Genomic DNA, 21,190 nt, shown 5'->3' with positions numbered 1-21,190 from the left:
ACGAGGGGTTGGCGTTCACAATGAAATTGCCTTGGCAGAAATGCTGTTCTTCAGAAATGCCTCCCCCCCCCATTACCCTTGTGCCTTTAGCTGGGATCAGATCTAATATTTAAAATTGGTCTCACAGCATGTTCTTCCCCCATACTGCAACTCCATTTCTGCACTTGGAAAGGACAAGCAGGCCAGCAGATTGAGTGCTAGTTCAAGCTGTCACTCTTGCCCCCTCCCCACTGCATCTACACCTTCTCTTGTGCAGTTGCTTCTCCTCTATTTGGGGAAACATAACCACATTGCCCCACAGCCAGGCGCCTGAGTTAGGAAACTCTGGCCCAAATCCTAACCCAGCACTGTAACTTTCCAGCACTGGCATAGCTGTGCCAATGGGACATGTGCTGCATCCTGTAGTTGGGGGGCACTCACAGAGGCCTCCTTAGTTAGGAGCTGCATTGCCCTTATGTCAGTGTGGGAAAGTGGGTTAGGTTTGCGCCCTTTGTTAATGTTCCCAACTGGAACAGGAGGGGATGGGGTGTGAGTGAGAATTCATGTTCATTGATCCCTGCATAAGCAGTGCAATGGCAGCACAGTCAGCTCTTCTTATATGTTAGATCTGTTTTCTCTCTTTAGTTCACTGGTCAGCCATTATGTGTCCTTTGTACACTCACTACTACCAACAAAAGTTCCATGAGTATTATATGGGGAGTGGTCCAGGTTGCTATTTTAGCTTCTTTTATTGAAAATAAATCTTGATTGCGTTATTAATTGACAATAAATATGCAGTACTTAAAAAAAAAAAAAAAAAAAAGGATAATGTGACCTCTCATTCTACCTCCACTGGCATGCAACTCTCACATGCATGTTTGCCAAAAGTGCAACCTGCCAGTTTTGTCCTGTGGCGTTTGTGCAAAGTATCAATGAGGCCCAGCTGCTTTTTCACTAGAAGAGGTCACCATGTTCTTTGGCTCATAATTTGTTGTGTTTGTCAATGTAAATCCTGGAGTCTCTGATACTTTCCTCTGTTGTGAAAGGCAAGAATTCCCTCTTGGCCATCCCTCATCCCTGGATACATTCGGCAATTCGTGCCATCAGCCTGCTGAAGCAAAATCATCTTGGTCACGTAAAGTATCAAACACAATTTTCAGTGTGTACTTTACCAATACGTATGTCTCCCTTCTGAGACTGGCAGTCTCATTGATAAGGTTAAAATGGTATGCATCCAAAAAAGTTTCTGGACGAGGATGCAGGTTTGTGTGTGCAAATATACGAGTTATTATAGTTATTTTTGCATTTGATGGTGAACATTCATTGTAGCCTGCAGGTGCTTAACTTCTTGCACAAGTAGCTGAAAAACCAAACCTGGATCCCTTGTAGGTTTGCACTTGAAACAAGCTGTGTGAGTTATCTGCATGTATTAGGATTCAGTACCTCTGATACTTCTTCCATACAATCTCCTGTGTAACATGAATCCTGAAGCAGAAAAGAACATCTCCTCTTCTCTCCTCATAACTGCAAGGAAAGGTAGGAGAAGGGAGAATGTAGAGAAAAGGAGAAGGCACCTTTTAAGAGGTATTTGGCTGTCTGAAGTGCCTTTTAGAATGCAGAATTGCAAGTAAAGGCTATAGATTCTCTTTCATCCTAATCTTGGAAAACCACTTCCCCAAGAATGGAAGAAAACACTACTCCCCAAAAGCCACAAAAAGTTTTGCAGCACCACAAGGATCATCACATATATTGTAGTATGAGCTTTTATGGGCTATGTAATCCACTTCATCATATATGCTCCACTTGCTTGTTTGTCCACCTAAATTAAAGGAACTTCTCCTAGCCCAGGATGGATGTTGGAATAGGCAAATGGCCTGGACTGCAGAATTACTTGGTAAATTATGCTAGCAATGCAAATTCCATAGATAAATATGCTCTGTAGTTATCATACAATTAAGTAGTTACATATAGTAGTTATCAACATGCAGAGATGCTTACTCCCATTGCTTTTTATCATGTTTTCTGTGCTTGCTTAGAAACAAGACATTGGAAAAGGGTAGCTAAGGGGTAGATTTAAAGTCACTGAGCCAGCACTTGAAAGATGGGAATAAATGGATTAGGCCATCCTGTTAGGCAGAAAGTTAGGAAACATAACTGTATAGTTTTGTGTTTTTATGGCAATAACAGTGAGGCATGGTGGCCTCTGAAATGGTTCTCATGATAAAATCCCAGCTGGATGCTCAGAAAAGCTGTGTTGTGGTCTGTACTTGGGGATTTGACAAAGCGGCGCATATGCATGTGAACTGGCTAGATCGAAAACATTTTTATGAGAGAGTAAATGAACATATGGAAAGAATTGAGAAAACCCCATCCAGCTTCTAATATGTAAACAGTTCTCTAGCCATAGGTCATAAAGTAAATACAGATTTTAAAAAACAGCCGATCACCAGATGGCGAAGAAATGTTTGAGCTGAAGGCGATGAAAGCAAAATGTGCGCTATGAATGCGACAAGAACTGGCTGGGATAAACCTTCAGCCTGCACCTTCAGTCAAATGGCTTTCTTCAAAACCCAAAGTGCAGTGATTTTCAGGATTGGGCACCAAGGACTTCTTCCATCTCCGTCTTCTACATTCTCTTTACCTCTGAGAACCTTCCTATAGCCCCACCCCACTTCCCACCTCACCTTCCCACTTCACAGTGGGAAAAATGTTCCCAGCCAAGCTGCAAAAACAATTGGATGCCATCTGTAAACAAAATCTTCCCATAATCCTGCAATAGCTTTAAAAATGTGTTGGCATCTCTTCCACGTGCTCCCACCCCACCCCAAGTCTTTTGTAGACATGATATTGTTCTTTATTCTCTACTTATAAGTGTGCCATTGCTCATCTGCTTTATTCAGCCCCAGAGGAGGCTACAAGACATTAATTGGGGAAACTTTCCCTTCACTTTTATAGTCATGCTGAAAGCATGATCTTTTATAAAATAAGGGCATTTCTTAAGAAAAATTTAACTTTTTAACATCTGGAGAAACACAAAAGCAGATGTAGATGTAGAAATTTTTATTTATGTAGAACAGGGATGTCCAAACTTTTTGGCACGAGGGTCGCATCATATATCTGGCACAGTGTCAGGGGCTGGAAAAATAAATTATAAAATTTTAATTTAGCTTCAGGATCTTCCCAACGTGTTTAACTGGAGGCCAGAATATGCCATCATGCAGTTTGCATTAGTTCGTTCTTCCATGGAAGTGCCTTTTGTTTTGGTACTTTGTAAGGCAGTCCTAAGAGGAAAAGGGGATGGAAGCAGAGGGAAAGTCAGGAAGCAATTTAATAAGTACATAAGAACAATCCCACTGGATCAGATCACAGGCCCATCTAGTCCAGCTCTCTGTATCTCACAGTGGCACACCAAATGCCTCAGAGAGCACACAAGACAACAAGAGACCTGCATCCTGGGCCCTCCCTTGCATCTGGCATTCTGAGGAAACCTACTTCTAAAATCAGGAGGTTGCACATACACATCATGGCTTGTATCCCATGATGGACCTTTCCTCCAGAAATTTGTCCAATCCCCTTTTAAAGGCATCTAGGCCAGATGCCATCACCACATCCTGTGGCAAGGAGTTCCACAGACTAACTATATGCTGAGTAAAGAAATATCATCTTTTGTCTGTCCTAACTTAACTAACACTCAATTTTAGCGGATGTCCCTTGGTTCTGGTGTTATGTGAGAGGGAAAAGAGCATCTCTCTCTAGCCACTCTATCCATCCCCTGCATAATTTTGTATGTCTCAATCATGTGTCGTCATCCCCCTGGCTCCTTTTTGTCTAGATTAATATTTCAGTTAAGGCAGCATGGTAACTTAGATAGATGCTGATCACAGTCTCTTTACAACAGTTGACATTTTACCATCTCTGTATTATTATCTTTAACCAGTTGCCATCTTCAAACCACTTTGTGGACTCAGCCCAGCTGTTTCACTATGACAGTGGTATACTGAAGAATGCCCACCTTTTGCATGTTTATCATGCAATGAACCAGTGAGTCTTGGTGGAATCCCATCAGCTGCTAACTACAGCTTTATTTTCATTACTTCTTAAAGGGTCATTTGATCCTATCACTTTGAAGTTAGCTGCCTTCCCGTGATACGAAAGAGGATGTGGGAACTTACCCCACACTGATGGTATACGGATGGATAAGATTGTGTGGGTGGTTTCCATTAAAGGCTCTTCAAAGGTTGAAGATACTTAGTTTGGGGTATCCCAGATGGGTGTATGATCTCCTGCTGCAGACTGTTGACCCCATCCCAGTCCTGAGTCATGGAACCATTCAAGAACACCTGTTATCTTTCACTGCGAAAAACTCAGCATTGCTGAGTCAGAGACCAAAGCATATTAAATCACTGTGCTTGGTGCCAACAAAACTTAGGAGCTGAAAGCAGAGTTAAGCTGTTGGGCTCCTTCCACTGCCAGGGTAAACTGAGCCTCCCAGTGCTGGCAGTCAGACTGGCACCTGACCTGCTCTAATCTGTACAACATTTTCAGCTGCCCACTAAACACAATTGCTTAACAATTTGTTAGTTGCAGAAGACTGAGGGGGAGGAACTAGGAAAGCTACAAGTGGAATAAGCAACTGCCTAATATTAATTTAGCACAGAGATTTAGCACAAAATAGACTTTCCTCCCAAAGGCTGATAGGATGACAATCTGTGTGGCTCATTCTACTTCTAAATTTGGCCTGCTGAATAAGTGACTAACATCATGACTGGGACGCCAGAAAACTCCTACTTCAGTTGCACTGACCCTTCTCTCTTTGATTCTGTCCAGCTGCCCAATCTAACTATGGATCTGTTTACATGGGGACTGTCCCTGGAGTAACTGTTGACACATTAGAAATTTTTCATGTGCTTCTTTGTCCTTCAGTGATTCCTAACATCCTGTTCCTTCCCTCACTCTCCCTACTCATTTCCTCACTGTCTGTTTTAGTGAAAAGACTGTTTGTAAATGTGTTTAATGGGGGAGGTGGAAAGCATTGGGGGTCTTTAGGAAGCTGGTTACACTTAAAATGCAAGATTTCAATTTACACGAAACTCTCGAGTTAAGCGCTCTGGGGGAGAGGGAGAGATTGCCTAGATTGTGCCTGTTCTGTGTCGGCATACTTTCAGTTCCGACATCTTGCTAACTTTATTTTTATTTATTTTGAAATGTGTATACCACCAAGCATGGCTCCACAGAGCCCTTGGGGAGGCCAGCAATATGATAAAAACAGCAATAAAACAATATACAAATCAATATCTGTTTTAAATCAATCAACCAATCAATTATCCAATCAATTAACCAATCAATATCAAAGTTTGCACAGGATAGTCTTATACCAAGAAAACAACACAGCAGCAAAGCAGCACTAAATTTAAGGCACCTATAATGACACATCAACATTATAAGCAAACTCAAAAATCAAAGCCCCTCACCAGCCAAAGCCCTTTGTACAAAAGATATTTTTACTGATGTTCTGAAGTTAAAAACCAAGCTGGCTTGGTGAGTCTCCCTGTGTTTTCCCTGAGTTTTCTGAGTTTTCCCTGAGTTTTCTCCTGTGGAGAAAGGAGCTCCACAGTAAGAATGTCACTTCAGAAAAGGTCCCTGCTCCTTGAAGGGATCAACCTATGCTATATCAGCTATTTTCAATCACTGTGCTATGGCACATTGTTGTGCCACGAATGGTCCACAGGTGTGCTGCAGAAGTTTGGGGGAAGGACATTCATTAATAAGGCCATTGGGGGATGTGAGCCCCCCACCAGCAGTGCAGTGTGCCTTGTCAGTTATCCAAAAAACAAAAATGATGGTGTGCCCTGAAAATGTTAGTGTCATGTCAGTGTGCCAGGGGATGAAAAGGATTGGAAATCACTGTGCTATGTTAATGACTGGCAAACCCTTTCAATTCCTCAGTGGCTTCCATGCCCTCTTTGGGAGGTTTGCAGGGCTGCAGAAGATGGAAGAATGGAATTCTCTCCTTGCTTCAAATGTTACTTGGCACCTGTACTGATTGTGCTGCTTATGTTGTGTCTCGACACACCTGTCAGCCCTGAAAATTGTAATTTTCTTCCACCTGCCTTCCACCTACCCCACAGTACTAGTGATGGTAAATAGCTATCTGGAAATTCAACCACCATGACAAGAGAGAGTTTTTAAGCTCTGAGTGTGGGGGACACCCACATGAAAACATCTGCAAGAAACAATACAATGATTGAGCAAATGAAGAAGGCTCCCAAATAAAGGGGATGACCTGCAAACAAAAGTTTGCTTGGTTAGTAGCCTGGTCACAGCAAGTACGAAGAGGTCCATTAAGTGCTTATGAACAAACTTCTGTACATGAATTTGCAAAGCTGCTGTTCATGTAATTCCATAGCAACTGATGATAGTTCCATTGAGGGTAAGGGGTTAACATTAGAGAACATACATGCATGTATCTACAATGCTGTCAGCTTTGGGTGCATTATTTACTGACCACATTTACAGAACAAGATAGAGAAGAACTTCTCAGGGAAATGGTATTTTAACATAAACATTGCTAGCTGAAGAAATTAGCATACCCAACAAGTAACTATGAATTTATATAACAATGCTAGTTTAAACCTAATGGTTGGACTAAAACCGGCTCTTTATACCCCAGATTTAGGGGGTTAACAGCCCAATCCTATAGGCTGTTCTACAGCATTGGAATAGAGTTCTGCTGTTGTAAATGGCTTTGCGATACAGCATGCTGCAGACAGGCCATTCTGAGCCATTGCTGCAAAGTGGCACAATTTTTTCACAATTGCCGAGGCTCAGGGAGCCCTGTGGAGGGCTTCCCGGAAATCCCAGGACTCCAGCGCTGGCTGGAGGTAAGTAAAAAAAACACACAACCCTTATTTCTCTAGCAGCAACTGGGAATTGTGTTGCTGCCTCCCCAACCCACCCCTTAAAGGGGCAGGGATAAGTGCTTCCCTGGCTCGTGGCCCTCCAGTTTGGGAGCCACTGACCCACAGAAATAATAATTAGAGGACCCTAAGCACAGAAAAGAATTAATGTGCCTATCAGTCCATGAATTATACAAACCTACAGCATATGGCCGAGGAATCCCATTGTTGGTTACCCATAACGGTTACCATTAGTAAGTCCTAACTGGATGCCAGTATTGCAGTTGACTCTGGTTAGCAAAGTAACTTGTTTTCATCTCATGTTAAGCTTTTGAAAATCATTTCCACTGGACTCAGCTTTCTCCTATCTGTACAGAAAAATGACTATTCAAATTCTGTTAATGTCTCACAGCTAACTAGATTGTTTACTGGCTTGTATCTGTCTCAGCTTTGACACTATAACAAAAGGCTAGAAACTATGAATGCACCCTTTTATTTATGCTCTACAGTGGCTCTATTTTTGTCTGCCAAAAACCCTTCACTTGCATTTTGCCTAGCCTTTAGAAATTATGATCAAATATGAGCATTTGTGACTTTATTTTTAGCATAGCATTTATGGGAAAGGAAAAAAGAAATGATGAAAAAGTCATTTTAGGAAATACTTTGTTTTGTTTTGTTTTTAAGTGAATTCATTTTACTTTTCATTTCTAATTAAAGACTCAGTGGGCACATGAGCGTTCATCACATGTGGCAAACTTTACACAAGAATCATGTGACAAATTGCAAAGGGGAGCGACTTCTACATCTTCTGTGAGGCGGTCTTCATTCCGCTTTCTTGGCTGACAACCAAAGAAGTTGTTACACTCTTTAGATGAGGTTTGGTAGTTGAACATACTGATTTGGAAGTGATGCCTCACTCCTTGACCGGAATTTTTGTTGTTATGCCAGGGGTGGCCAACCTTTTAACTTTAGGGCTCTGGACCTTTAACAATTGTGTAGAGCAAGGGTGGGCAAACTTTCAACTTTAGGGATCCTGGAACTTTAACAATTGAATCGCGGGAATTTCAGCAGGTGCAGCTTTTCATCTATGAAATGACTAGTTGCACCTGCCAAAATTCTCTCTTCCAGCACAATTGTTAGTCCAGGAACCCTAAAGTTGAAAAGTTGGCCATCTCTGTTATGCAACATTTATGTCAAAATCCAAGATACACACCCAGAGAAGATGGCTATAGATCTGCTTACTTAGGGCAATTCTTATGACCTTGGGTGGCACCTAGTTTTAACATGGGGCATATTTTAACTTGGAACAATACTTGAAGGATCAGTGACATTGACTCTACTTGTTGAGTCACTCCCTTAAAAGGATGGTATCCCTGATGCATTATACCCTTGACACAGAGAGATTTCCAAAACTCTGGAACACTGTTGTTTTTTGGTAGAGTTCCCAACACTCTATGGAAAGGAACAGTTAAACTACATGAAATGCTGTTTAGGCTTTTAGCACTGAGATACTTGAACTCCTTACACAGTGTGCTCTGACAAGTATATCAGGGCTTAGAAGTCCAGGTCTGTGGGGTAAGTAGTCCAGGAATCGGAGATAATCCCTTTCAGATCCAGCATGGTTCATAATGCCAAAGATAGAGCCAGCTATAGACCCAATCCTATCCAACTTTCCAGCACTTATGCAATGCAGCCCCAAGGTAAGGGGACAAATATTCCTTAACTTGAGGAGGCCTCCATGACTTCCCCTTCCTACCACAGTATACAGCACCTGCCCTATTGGCATGGTTGCATCATTGCTGAGAAGTTGGATAGGATTGGACCCTGTGAGAGCGAGACTCAGCTGTGCAACAGAGGAGAAATTTATGGATGAAACTGTGCTTTCTCAGGAAAACTCCTGAGATCCTTGCATTTCTGAGGACTTGCTTCCCAAATGCCTCATTCCAGAGTGTATGTGAAAAGGTCTATATCAGGTGTGTCAAACATAAGACAGGCCAGATGTGGCCCTAGAAGCAATTTGTCCACTCACCCCCATTATAATTGGGTTCTTCTAGTGTGATAATTCGGCTCTCTCAAATCTTGTAATTATGAATAAGATTTGCACATTTTCTCTTCTGTCATTTGCAGCTAATGAATTTCTATGTGAGAACAAAGTGTTTATTTCTGGCCATCATCTGCTTACTGATGTCATTTCCTGCTTAATGATGTCACTTTCAACCCTCAGCAAGCACCATGAATGCCATTCAGCCCACTATATAAAACGAGTTTGACGCCCTGGTCTGTATCAGAGCTGCTTGAACCCTGTCCGGGATCTGCCCAGTGAGTGGACCATACCATTCCAGCCAGGCACCATGTGGGCCACTGTGAGATACAGGAAGCTGGACTAGATGGGCCTGTGGCATGATCCAGCAGGGCTGTTCTTATGTTCATATGTAGTCTTCCATGATTGGGGGATAGGGACACTCTGGGCGTCTGCCTAGATGTCGTGTCACAGCCTTCTGGGATGCTGGGCAGCAGACATGACTGCCCAGAGTAACCCTGTCCCCTGATCATGGAGGAGTATACACAGCACCCGGGCAGAACAGAAAGATGCAGTCCGAATGGGGGTCGCTTTTCCATTGTGCAGTGGTGGGGAGTTGGCCACCACTGGTCTATATAAACCCAGAGATTAGGCCTGTTGCTTCCTGTGCTGTTGGGAGCCATCGTATTGACCCCATTCAGACAGAATAAATGGCCTCCCTGACTATTGAGTAGTTTGTACCCTGCTTCTCCAATCCGAATCCCAGACAACCAGAATCCAGGAGAATATTTGGATCCTTGAATGGTGTTCCAGCTTCCCATCTGTGAAATTAGAGCAATACTACTACAGTGTCTCGTCTTCCCTTTTCATAGGGTTATAGAGATGAATAGAGGATTAATGAAATAATGATGAAGGAAAAGCATGTTTTGCTTTTTATATGCTTTATAATAATAGGTACCCTAGATGTATCTCCATGAACAACATGCCCATGGGAGGGTCTGAGGTTTCCCCATAATGCATCGCTCAGCTTGAATGCAGAGAAGGTGATTAAATTTGAAGGAAATAGAGCCAGTTAGAGCAGCATAGCAGGATGGTGGTGTCCTCTCTCTTGTCCCTTCCCTGAAAGGAAGCCATTTAATCATTTTATAGCTTGTGTTGGTGGGTGTTTTCTTCTTTTCAGGAGAAAAACCTCCAAGCCTAAGTCAATAGCTGCTTTTAAATAAAACGTGTGCAAGTGTATATTTATCTGAAAGATTGGATGGTGTCCAAAAGCATAACGAGTGCATAAGCCCGGCAGAGAATGTTCTCAGTCTGTGCAATACCTGTGACCCCGACAGGAAAGACTAGAATACTCTAGGGAGTTTCCAGCTGTCCTTTGCTTCTCAGACGGGATTCCTTCCTCCTCGGAACACTTAAGGCCTCCCCACATGTTCAGCTTGTAGTGCAGCAAATGCACAGTCACTTGTTGCACGGGCAAACAGATATATCACCCCAAATGGAAGTTGTTTTGTTTTGAAGATATCACATTTTTCCCAGTGTTCGCAATATGCTGTAGTTCTTCTCCCAGCTAGTGGTATCCTTGGAAGCTAGGGTGTGTGAGTGTCGTGGGAACCTACTGGATATTGCCTGTGACGTTACTAATAATGAATGATAAGCAGAACTTTGTCCATCCCCATTCATAGAGAAACACCAACTACCTTGTGAGGAGGTGAAAAAACCAAATAGGCACCTCCTGCACTTCTGTATTCTACTAATATGTATTATTATTAATTATTATTAACAGTATTTATATACCGCTTTTCAACTAGAAGTTCACAAAGCGGTTTACAGAGAAAAATCAAACAACTAGTGGCTCCCTGTCCCAAAAGGGCTCACAATCTAAAAAGATGCAAAAGAACACCAGCAGACAGTCACTAGAAAAGACACTGCTGGGGTGAGGTGGGCTAGTTACTCTCCCCCTGCTATAAAGAGGAGCACCCACTTGAAAGTGTGCCTCTTACCCAGTTAGCAGGGGTTGTAGAGAAACAAATTGTAAACTGCCTTGGTAATCTCCCATTGGGGAGGGTAAAGGTAGTGTATGAATATTTAAGTGAATAATATCACAATACTAACTACCATCCCCCATGGATGCAGCCATACCAACAGAACATGTGTTGCATCTTATGGGGGGGCAACCTTGGAGATTATCTTGCGGTAAGGGAATTTTTGTTCTGCTTTTGTAAACCTTTGTTAGGATTGGGCTGTAAATAATGTTCTCTCCTCCTACAGTGTGCTATGACCCAAACACCAGTACTCCACTTGCAAAGTGGACACCCACATCGATACTGGTTCTGCGTAATGCCAAAGTCAGGTGCAGAGAAGCCTCATGCCAATTTCATACCTGGTAGCCAATCAATAGTCAGGCTGCCTTGAGGCTAAATAACCTGCCATGCAAGTGCAGGCTGAAGGGCTCTCCTCTTGCATGCTCGAGCACACAACTCTTTTTTCTCCAAAAGGGTGGTGGAAACAGCACAACCATTCCATCTTACAGCAAGACTGCAAACTGCCTTCAGTTATGTACAGGCTGCATATCACACTGTTGACTACAAACTTCCATAACTATACTACAGTTGGTGAAAATAAGGCAGAAGGACACACTTTGAACTGATCATCAGGAGACACATTTAATATGTTGGGCGCTTGTGGATTCTCCCTCTGCCAAAAAAGGAAAAAAGATCTGGAAGAATTTGCAGTCACAAATGCTTTCTGAACATCCTGTAGCCATAGAACATTAAGAACTTGGGTCCATGATTAATAGCTGGCATGTGTTAGAACCTTGTGGCTTCCTCTGACCCATCCCTTTGGCAGCTGAAGGACAATCTTCTTAACAGGCTGCAGTGAAATACCAGCACCAGCTTTAGAAGAGGTTCATTTAGCTATCCAAACCTCCACTATGCACTTTTGTCTTCCTGTCCTTGCTCCTTCCAATTCTTTAGTGACTCATGTTTTTTCTCTACAATACCCTCCTGCCAATTAACTTCACAGTTCTATGGCAAATTAGTATGATCATTGCAGCCATCTAAGATATAATAGTCACAATCCATCATAGAGTGAAGTGTGCTTAAGCATATGAAATCTGTAGCCTTAGTTGTGCTTAACTTCGTGGCCAATTTCTTTAATTCACATAATACAGTTTGGTTACTACATTTGGAATCCCTTATTTCAGAATTTGGGGATTTGTGGCATTTCATTCATCAGGATTCTTGATTTTTGTTTGCATGTGTCTGGTTCCATATTTAGGAGCAGATCTGTACACTGAGACTTGTAAGAACAGCCCTGCTGGATCAGCCAATCAAGTACAGCATCCTGTTCTATCCAGCTGCCTCTGGGAGCCTCACAAGGCCATTGCTGCCCTGCAACTGATAGTCCACTACTGATCCTGGAGGCAGTGCATAGCCATCATGACCAGGGTGACCAGATGTCCTCTTTTTCCAAGACATGTTCTCTCTTTTAGACCCATGTCCTGGAAAAGAACTTATATGTCCTCCTTTTCCCTGTGAGCAGCCCCCTGCAGGCAGCACATAGCTTTCTTGTAATTAATAAATTATATGTAATATTGTTTTAAATTTAATAATAAGTAAAGTAGTGTTTAAATTGACCACATGAAATCAATATACCAGTGTTTTAGCTTTTATTTTGCAGTGTCCTACATTTTTCTTGGATGTCCTACATTTTGGGGTGCATTGTCCTCTTTTGTGGTTATGACATCTGGTCACTCTGATCGTGACTAGCAGCCACTGCTGCATCTGCATCTGCATAGTGGCCCTCACCACATCTTGTGGCCACAAATATCACAGACTAATTATGTACAGTATATGTGAAGAAGCAACAACTAACAACACACTCCTAACACGCTCTAGAACAGGCAGGTCAGCTGGCCTGCCCCCTATCCAGCATGGAGCTGGGACTGCTGCACAACTTGGAGTAACTCCACCCAAAAGACCCGCCCAACAGACCTGCTGCCTCCCCACCCCAGGATGTCCCTGTTCCACCCTCCCCAAACCCCCATGCCAGCCTAGGGAGGCCGGCACAAATTCACCTTTTTCTGTCCACTCGGAGGCATCCTTGCCCCAGTCCAGGATTGTGCTCTAAGAAAAATGAGAGTACAAATGTCAAATGTCATCATAATGTTTGCTATTTCTCTGTGTTGTGAGGATGTTTTAAACCAATTAGAAGTCAACCCTGTAGAGCAGTGATTTTCAACCTTTTACATCTCATGTCACACTGACAAGGCATTAAAATGGTCAAGGCACACCACCAGATTTTTGACAATTGACAAGCCACACCATGCTGCCAGTGGGGGCTCACATCTCCCATTGGCCCTATTAATAAATTACCTTCCCCCAAATTCCTGTGGCACACCTGTGGACCACTCGCGGCACACCAGTGTGCCATGGCACAGTGGTTGAAGATGGCTGCTATAGAGTAAGAGCCGCTTCACTCATCATGATATCCCAGCTTGATATCCCATCATGGTATCCCATCCTGTGGCCCCTGAATACTCTGATATCCTAGTGATGTTTGCTGCAGTAAATCCATAAAATACACGGGAAAAATGAATTACAGGTGTAATTCCCCACCCCCACCCCCCAGAGCTGAGGGAAGCTCTGCTCCCCTCACCTCCAGAGGGTCCTCTAAGCCAAACAGAGGCTACGGTTCAAGGCCTCTACCGGGCTCAGACGGAGCCCTAGAGCTAAAAAAATGTCACTTCCGGTTTCTCAGTGAAACCAGAAGTGATGTTTTTAATGCCTTATAAGGCATTGGGAAGCCTGGGGAAGCCCTAAAAAAAATCGTTTTTAAAAGTTGAGATTCTCCAACCTCATTTGTTGCATTGTCAGAGATTTTATGAGTGTATGTGCCTTTATAAAACAACAATCAACATCTAGCATAATTTATCCACTCTTTTTGCCACTCACTACTACACATACTTTTTGATTTAGGGTAAATAAACAGATTACTTCACTCTTCCCCTGAACTCCCTGCAGTGATGTTTGGCTTACTGAGGAAGTCTGTGGTGGTGTGTTCTCATGGCTGTCTGGTCACGGGAGAGGCTGTATTTCAAGCACTCTGATCTGTTCGCCCTGCACACAATTCATCAGTGTCTTTCTGTTTAATTTCTGAAACATCTTGTTCTTTACCAAGAATGTTAAACGGAAACAGACCACTCCAGCTTCTGTTGGTCTTTACACAGGATGCCATGAACAAAATGGGGAGAGTTGGGAGAGTGGTGCTGCCAAACCACAAGGACAAAAGGTAATGGAGTTTCTTCTTTTTCAAAGTATCAGTCTAGGAGAGATATCAAATTGTACAAAGCTGTCTGCTTATTATCTTTATCTCTTTACTTCATGTTTCTGATGCAGAAAGATATGGTGCTTATCAGGACAGGGATTACACGCTGCTTGTACAGCCTTCAGATGGCACAGCAGGCATGCAAAATGCCCAGGCTTGTGGGACCCTCTCAGTAGAGAAAGTTGTAACAGAAACTACAATTTGTTGTTGTTGGGTTAGAAAGAACCACTAAGCTGCCAACACATGCCTGGAAACCTTTACACTAGAAGTATTAGTTGTGGAGGAGGGGCAGAGGAGGAGGAGGATTTAAAGGGCAGAAGGGGCAAGCAGGAGGGAGGAGGTTAATGCTTTTCTTGCCTGCTGCTTTTTTCTCTGCAGCTCCCATGTCTTTCAGTCTCCCCCTTCCCCGTCCCTGGGATGCATGTGTGCTGCATTGAACAGGGAAAATGATAACCACTCCCATGTACCACTTCTCTCCTACAAATCCATCTTGAAGTGGAGAAGCACAGAAATGTGTCGGCTGCCTCATGTTCCATTCTACACTTAAAAACTTGATCTGCTAGCAGCCCAATCCCAAGCTTCGGCAGGACCTAGAGGTACAGTGGCACCAGAATGGCCGCCACTGTATCCTTTGGAGCCAGGGAAACTGCCAGAAGTCTCCTCATCAGTTCCCTTACCCCATGTAGAGCGCAGCTGTTCCTGATGGTTCTACTCGGATCCGCACAAGCTCTTGCACTGGCATAGAACCAAGGAGACCTGTGTCAGGCTCCGTGGCTCCGAAGGGGGGATAGGATCCAGCAGCAGCCTTTGCTGTCATCCCCATCACATCACCTAGACCCGAACAGCCCTCCCTCTCTTTGCCCAATTCCACCCCCTTCCCGCCTTTCCCCCATCCTCCCCCCACTTTGAAAAACCTCCCCACCGCTTGGCGATATTCACTGGCAGGTGGTCCTCCTGGGCATCTGTCTGGTGCTGAGGCCCAGTGCCAACTGACGCTGGCCATTTCACCAGCGCTAGGTCTATTCCACTAGTAGGAAAGTACTCTATTGCACTTTTGCGACACCCAGCGCCAGCACTGGGAAGCACAGGATTGAACTGTAAGGGTACATACTGAGTACATAATTTTCACACCATGCCTGCTGTGGAAGTACACATTTCGGGCACGATTGTAAACTTTCCTATGCTGAGCTCAGGAAAATGTGTTCTGATTTTCTATGAAAGCCAGATTCCCACAGTGCTGTTGGGGTAAGTCATGAAGTCACCTCCCCACCTTTCAGAGCAAAGGCTGTATGTACACTGTGCTGATTGGCCGGGGCTTTTTGCCAGTCATAAAGCCACTTCCTCCCTACTTTTCATAGCAGCTTCAAAGTGTTAAAAATAGGATTAAAAATAACTTTTAATAAACATGCAAGGTAACTGAAAGCAAAAGCAAAGTGGACAAAGTTCAAAGCATGAGTTGGAGTGAGGACGACACCATTTGATCTGGAAGCTATACTTCAATTATCATTAGAAAAGGGAAGATGGAAGAAAGCAGAGCTCATCCCACAGCCAAAAAATCTGCACCTGTTCCTGTTTATCTACAACACGGCCTAATCCTAAGTTTCACAGCGGATCATGAAGCTTCTAGGCAGAGCTTTTTGTACCCGTTAAGGAGGTCTTGTAGATTCAGAGAGTGTTTTCTCAGAACTGTTATCTTGGCTGCCTTTAAAAATAAATAAATCAAAATAGCAGCCAGCAGGGGGGAACTGATAAATTTATGGGATAGGGTATTTTAACCCTTTCCTATGGTCACAATGAAGATCAGCCTCTGCCCCTCCAGCTGCTGAGAGCCTTGGATAGTCCCATTGATACCAGTGGGAACTTTCCTCCAAGGCTAAAGCAACTTCAGAGGGGCATTTTTTTGTCAGAGCTGTGGCAGAAGTGCAAAGACTTCAGTACTCCCTTCTTGTGTGCCACAGACCTGATCCCATCCACCATGGCTGCTTTTTTTTTTTAAATTAAAAGACATAACAGAAGCCCATTTAGCAGCGCATGTGACTTGATCATTGTAGGAAGCTTGTGGCAGGGACAAGGGTGGGTAAATCCCTTCCTGAAAAATTGCTTCTACTTTACACCACCTCCAAGATAAGATCCCTGCTGTTTTCCATATCCCTTATCTCAGGATGAACAAGAGATGAGTCAAGAGACCAGAAGTTGCTAGGCATTGTTGACTTCTCTTGCAGAACATTTCAGCCTCTGATCTGCCTTAGAGATGCAAATAAAGCAGATGTGGAACTGAACTCAAGCATTGTCAGTCTCCAGGCTATAACATGCCTTTTAGGATGGCAGGCAGAGAAGAAAGCTGGAGTGCAGGAGAGAAGGCCCAACATTATCTGTAGTGTAGCTAATACTTGGCTTCCTGAAGCTGCTTGGAAGAATGGAGCAATCACTGAAGGCAAGCAGGGAGTTAGGTGTGGAATGGTGTGAGAAGAAGAGATCCCAGGGAGTTTGAGAGTTCAGAGGAGGAGCTGAGTTCTGGAATCAGAGCATTACTGCAGCCAGGCCAGGAAGTAGTCAGTGGGAAGAACCAAAGCAAAAGACATTTGCAAGCTTGTTTCATGGCTTATAGAATGGTCTGTGTGACATTTGGAATAACAGATACTTTGACTGGGCTAGTAAAATATTCATCCCAAAGGATGTTTCAAAGCTATTTGAAAATATACACTTTCAAGTTTTTGCATTGCTTCCATTCTCTGTTAATGTAGCTTTGCCTTGAGTACAGGGTCTGAAGAATTTAATTTCCCCATATGTTTCAGATACCGTGTAGTTCTTAGTCTGTGTAACATAAAGAGCCCTGGCTTCCTGGGTACCCCAGTGAATGTGAACAGACAACACACCTTGCCTTGTAATTTAAAGCAGCCCGTAAACTTATTCAAGCAGTGTTAGACCACCACCTGCTGGCAGAATGAAGGGCCTGCCTGCATAAATTCTTACCGATTTCTGGAGTCCCCATTTGGCAATTGCGATAAGGTCCTTAATCTACTTAATGTTTAAGAATATTAAGACTAAATAGACACAGGGCAAAATGAATTTCGGATAAGTGTGACATTCACAATGAAGCATTTTTTTTCAGCTGCTGAGGACTTTCAGTAGGATTGTGTAGGCAGTAGAGCTGCAGCATTAGTTCTCTCACTAGCTATGATAAAACATCTGGGCAGGGAAGGCAAGTTCCTATTTAGAACAGTACTTTCTGATTTGACCAACACTTTGACCTCATGTGTCCATTAACATGTCAACTAGGACAGGTGCTTCTATTTTTAGAAAGCATTTCCTCACCCAGCTACTGAACAAAGTTTAAGTCCAGAATTCTATGGAAGTAAATGTTTTTGAGTGCAGTGGTGCCTCTCAGTAAAGTTCCAGAGGTCTCAAACTTAGGAGTAAAGTCCCAGAGGTCTCATGCCTTAGGAGCAGGAGGCATGAGCCTTAATCTATGCAGCAGTGCGAAATCCTATCAGAGGAGGAAACAGCTTGTCACTTCTTTGCTGAGCATCAACATCACCACTGCAGATAACTATCACATGGCATTGTGGCTTCCAGTCACAAGGCTTGAGCAATCTATCTCAGTCACAGCCTGAACTTTCACGCTGCCCATACATGTGCATTTCCAGGGAACCATTTCTAGCAGAACTGAGTATAGGACCCAATCAGGGATGCCCCAGAACCACACCCCCTGAGTTTCGAGTCAAGTCCCGAGTCACTGCCTCCCTCCCCGATTTCATTTGCAAACAAGTCATAATGGGTGGCCTTTGTGACTTTTCCAGAACCTTTTTTAAAGTCAGTCTGAATCGAGCTTGAGTCTTTTTAAAAAAGGGAGTCAAGCCACAAGTCAGGTGTGGCTCCACAGTAAACACAGAGGTGCCAGTAGTGGGTGTGTGTGTCAGAGTGTCAGCAATGTACTGAAAACCTTCACTTCAACCATCCTTTTTATTTCACTGATGTAAACAAAAGCTCTGCTGTTATTCGAGTGAGTGCAGCAGTGCAGAAAGCAATTGGTTCCTTATTAATCCCAGCAACGCCTGTGTCCTGCCTGCCCCTGCCTTTTTCTGGTTACTCCCTCCACCCTTATGTAACACAAAGGAGAATCCCTCTAACTGCAGTATGAAGAGAACCTATTGAAGAGATAATAGTTCTGTTACCTTGTGTTCTAGGCCTGATCAATTCACCAAATAGTTTACCTGCCACAGAATAATTAGACAAGATTGGTAATCCTGCACATGGTACACCACAAGAAGGTTCTTCCTTAGAGTGTGATGGGTAAATGAATCCCTTGCTTATACAGGTGTGCACCACTTAATGATGGGGATATGTTCTACAATCCCTGTTGTTATGCGATTAGGTTGTTCAGTGAACATTCCACCCAATCTTGTGCCTTTGTTGTGTAAACAGACACTCCCTGCCAGACACTTGCTGGCTGCACAGGCTACTGGAGATAGATTGCCTCTTCTGTGCATTAAGACCCTCTCTGTTGTGTAAACAAACACTCTGCTGCAGGCTATGGGAGACTTGATTGCCTCATTAAGAACCTCTTTGTTGTGCTTTGATCACCATCATATATGCAACCTGTTGTTATGCAATCCGTTGTTAAGCAGCACACTCCTGTAGTTGCCTGTGGTGATAATCTGTCTGTGACAAAACAACAGACTGTAACTTCTCAAAGTGTAATGATGAAGCAAATTTTGGGGTCAAATTAGGTTAAAATGAATGGCCATCATCCATTAGGAACTCTTTCCATACACTGTCAAAGTGAACAGGAGCACTGCAAAAGCAATTCTCGTGCAGCCTTGCACAGGACCTGTTCATGTCACTGAGGTTTGCATAGCACAGATCCCTGTGAGAGTTTTCTCTACGTGTCTACTCTAAATATTTTCAAATAGCTTCCTAAGGTTGCTTTGTTATGCTTTTTTCACAGATTTTATGACAAAAAATACGAGGTATTTCAGAAACTTGTGGAACATCAGCAGGAGTATAAAGCCATCATGCAGAGTGCGTGAGCAACATAAAGGAGAATCCCTCGTGATGTTTGAGGAAATTGAGTCCACTCTTCTTTTTAAATGATTTTATTTGTCTAAGGCCAATCCTGTGCACATTTATTTGATAGTATGCATTATTGAATGGGATTTACTTCCAAGTACATGTGCATAGGATTGTGTTGCAAGTTGCAATAATCTGCAGTGCATGTTTATTGCTAATAAAGAATGCTGAGTACTTTATGGCCTATTGAGCAAATTCTCCAAGCTGTTGCCAGTCACTGAACCAGGTAAGAGTCATTTGACTGCAGTGAAAGCAAAGGTCATTAGACAGGTGACACTGCTAGGACCAAGTTCTGGGGGGACACCGCAATATGACATTTAGTGAGGAGTATAAGGCAAATTGTTGTAAGGTTTAAAAGAGGTGGTTTCCCCTGCCAGCCAGTAGTTTTGCATGTCAGGACTGAAACTGAGATCAACTTTCTACCATAAACCTGTTTGGCCAATATGCATAGCAGTATTAATCTATATCAGGGCCTTCCAAACCCCAGCTCAGGGACCATATCCAGGGTTTGAAGTAACCCTTCTGCCCCGTGACCGCGGCTTACCGTTCTGCCAGGTCACCACATGACTTCTACTGCAATCAGGGGACAGGGACACTCTGGGCAGTCGCACCTGCCCGGATGTCCTGTTGCACAGCCTGCTAGAACTCTGGGCAGCAGACATGACTGCCCAGAGTGTTCCTGTCCCCCAATCGCAGTAGAAGTCATGTGGCGATCTGGTGGAATGGTAAGCTGCAGTCCAAACAGGGACCGCTTCTTCGCTACACAGTGGTTGTGAGTTTGGTGACTGCTGATCTAGAGCACCTACACAACTCTTTCACCAGTAAATGTTTTATTCAACTATTTATTACTCAGTTCATCGATTTATTTAAAAAAACCGAACACATGACAGTTGCACAAACCTTTGATCAGATTGGGCCAGACTTAAAGATAGGGAATTCAGTGCATAAATTATCCCCCAGATTATAGTTTCCTGGCCTTCTCATGGCCTCCTCTGCCAGATCCTATGCCCCAGGTCAGGCTGCAAAGCATGACATGGGGCCTCTCCTGTCTGTGCCGGCAAAATAGCTGGCACAGATTTGAGTAGCACCATTGCAGGACCTGGTCTTTCCCCAAGAAGACCACCAGTGGCTTCCCTGGCCCTGCTAGATACAGCGGTAGCCATTTTGGCACTGCAACATTCAGCGGCGTCAGGGAGGATAAGATTAGGCTGTTGATTGAATATCTTTTAAATGCTTTCTGGCCCAGTCTTCAAAATATGAAGCAGTACTGGATCAGATTTAGATGCACACCACACAGTGATGTGGTGGTCCATTTTGAAGTGCAGGAACTCATCGTGACCACCACCACCACCACCCCCGTAGCCACTTCTCATTAAGACTATAACATGAACAAAAATCAACTTTACATTTATTCATGAGAGTATTTTCTTCTCCTGCCACTTGTTCCTTCTTTACTTCATTTAAAGGTCTGGCTGCTTTTATCCCAAACACTTGCCATGAGTTGCAACAGTTTAAAACAAATGCATAAAAATTGAGAAATGGAATTTTAAAAATATTTTAGATAAATTTAAGAACAATGCAATGCTAGGTATGTCTATTCAGAAGTAAACCCCATTGAGTTCAGTGGGGCTAACTCCCAAGCAAGAATGTATAGGAGTGCATATGTATGCAGCTTGACTCAGAAATAAGTTTCATCATGTTCAGCAGGACCTAGTCTTAGATGATTTTTGCATATGATTGTAGCCTAACAGCCCAGTCCTATCCTGGTCTATTCAGAAGTAAGTCCCATTAAGTTCGGTAACTTCCATAAAATTGTGTGTAAGATTGCAACCTTAATATTGCATGATACTGTAATATCATATCAGGCAACAGTTGGTAAAGAAAATGGCTTACTGAG

The 21,190-nt window shown here is 43.4% G+C and overlaps 1 protein-coding gene across 5 annotated transcripts in view; it reads left to right on the top strand.

Moving 5' to 3' along the window:
• FGGY (FGGY carbohydrate kinase domain containing) overlaps nucleotides 1-19,851 on the top strand; it is a 199,388-nt gene extending 179,537 nt beyond the window's left edge. For 4 of the 5 annotated variants that reach the window (XM_066625344.1, XM_066625345.1, XM_066625347.1 and 1 more), the window contains 2 exons: nucleotides 14,126-14,187; nucleotides 19,172-19,851. In XM_066625344.1, coding sequence (XP_066481441.1) covers nucleotides 14,126-14,187; nucleotides 19,172-19,253 — 144 coding nt within the window. In that variant the 3' untranslated portion in view covers nucleotides 19,254-19,851. Of the gene's footprint in view, nucleotides 1-14,076; nucleotides 14,188-19,171 lie in introns of all 5 variants that reach the window. The other variant, XM_066625346.1, reaches the window with a different exon arrangement.
• Nucleotides 19,852-21,190: the final 1,339 nt, after the last annotated feature.

Source organism: Tiliqua scincoides, chromosome 4 (genome assembly GCF_035046505.1).
Source record: "Tiliqua scincoides isolate rTilSci1 chromosome 4, rTilSci1.hap2, whole genome shotgun sequence".
Taxonomy (NCBI): Eukaryota; Metazoa; Chordata; class Lepidosauria; order Squamata; family Scincidae; genus Tiliqua; species Tiliqua scincoides.
Note: the sequence above shows the minus strand (reverse complement) of the source record. Positions and strands in the feature narration are given on the sequence as shown.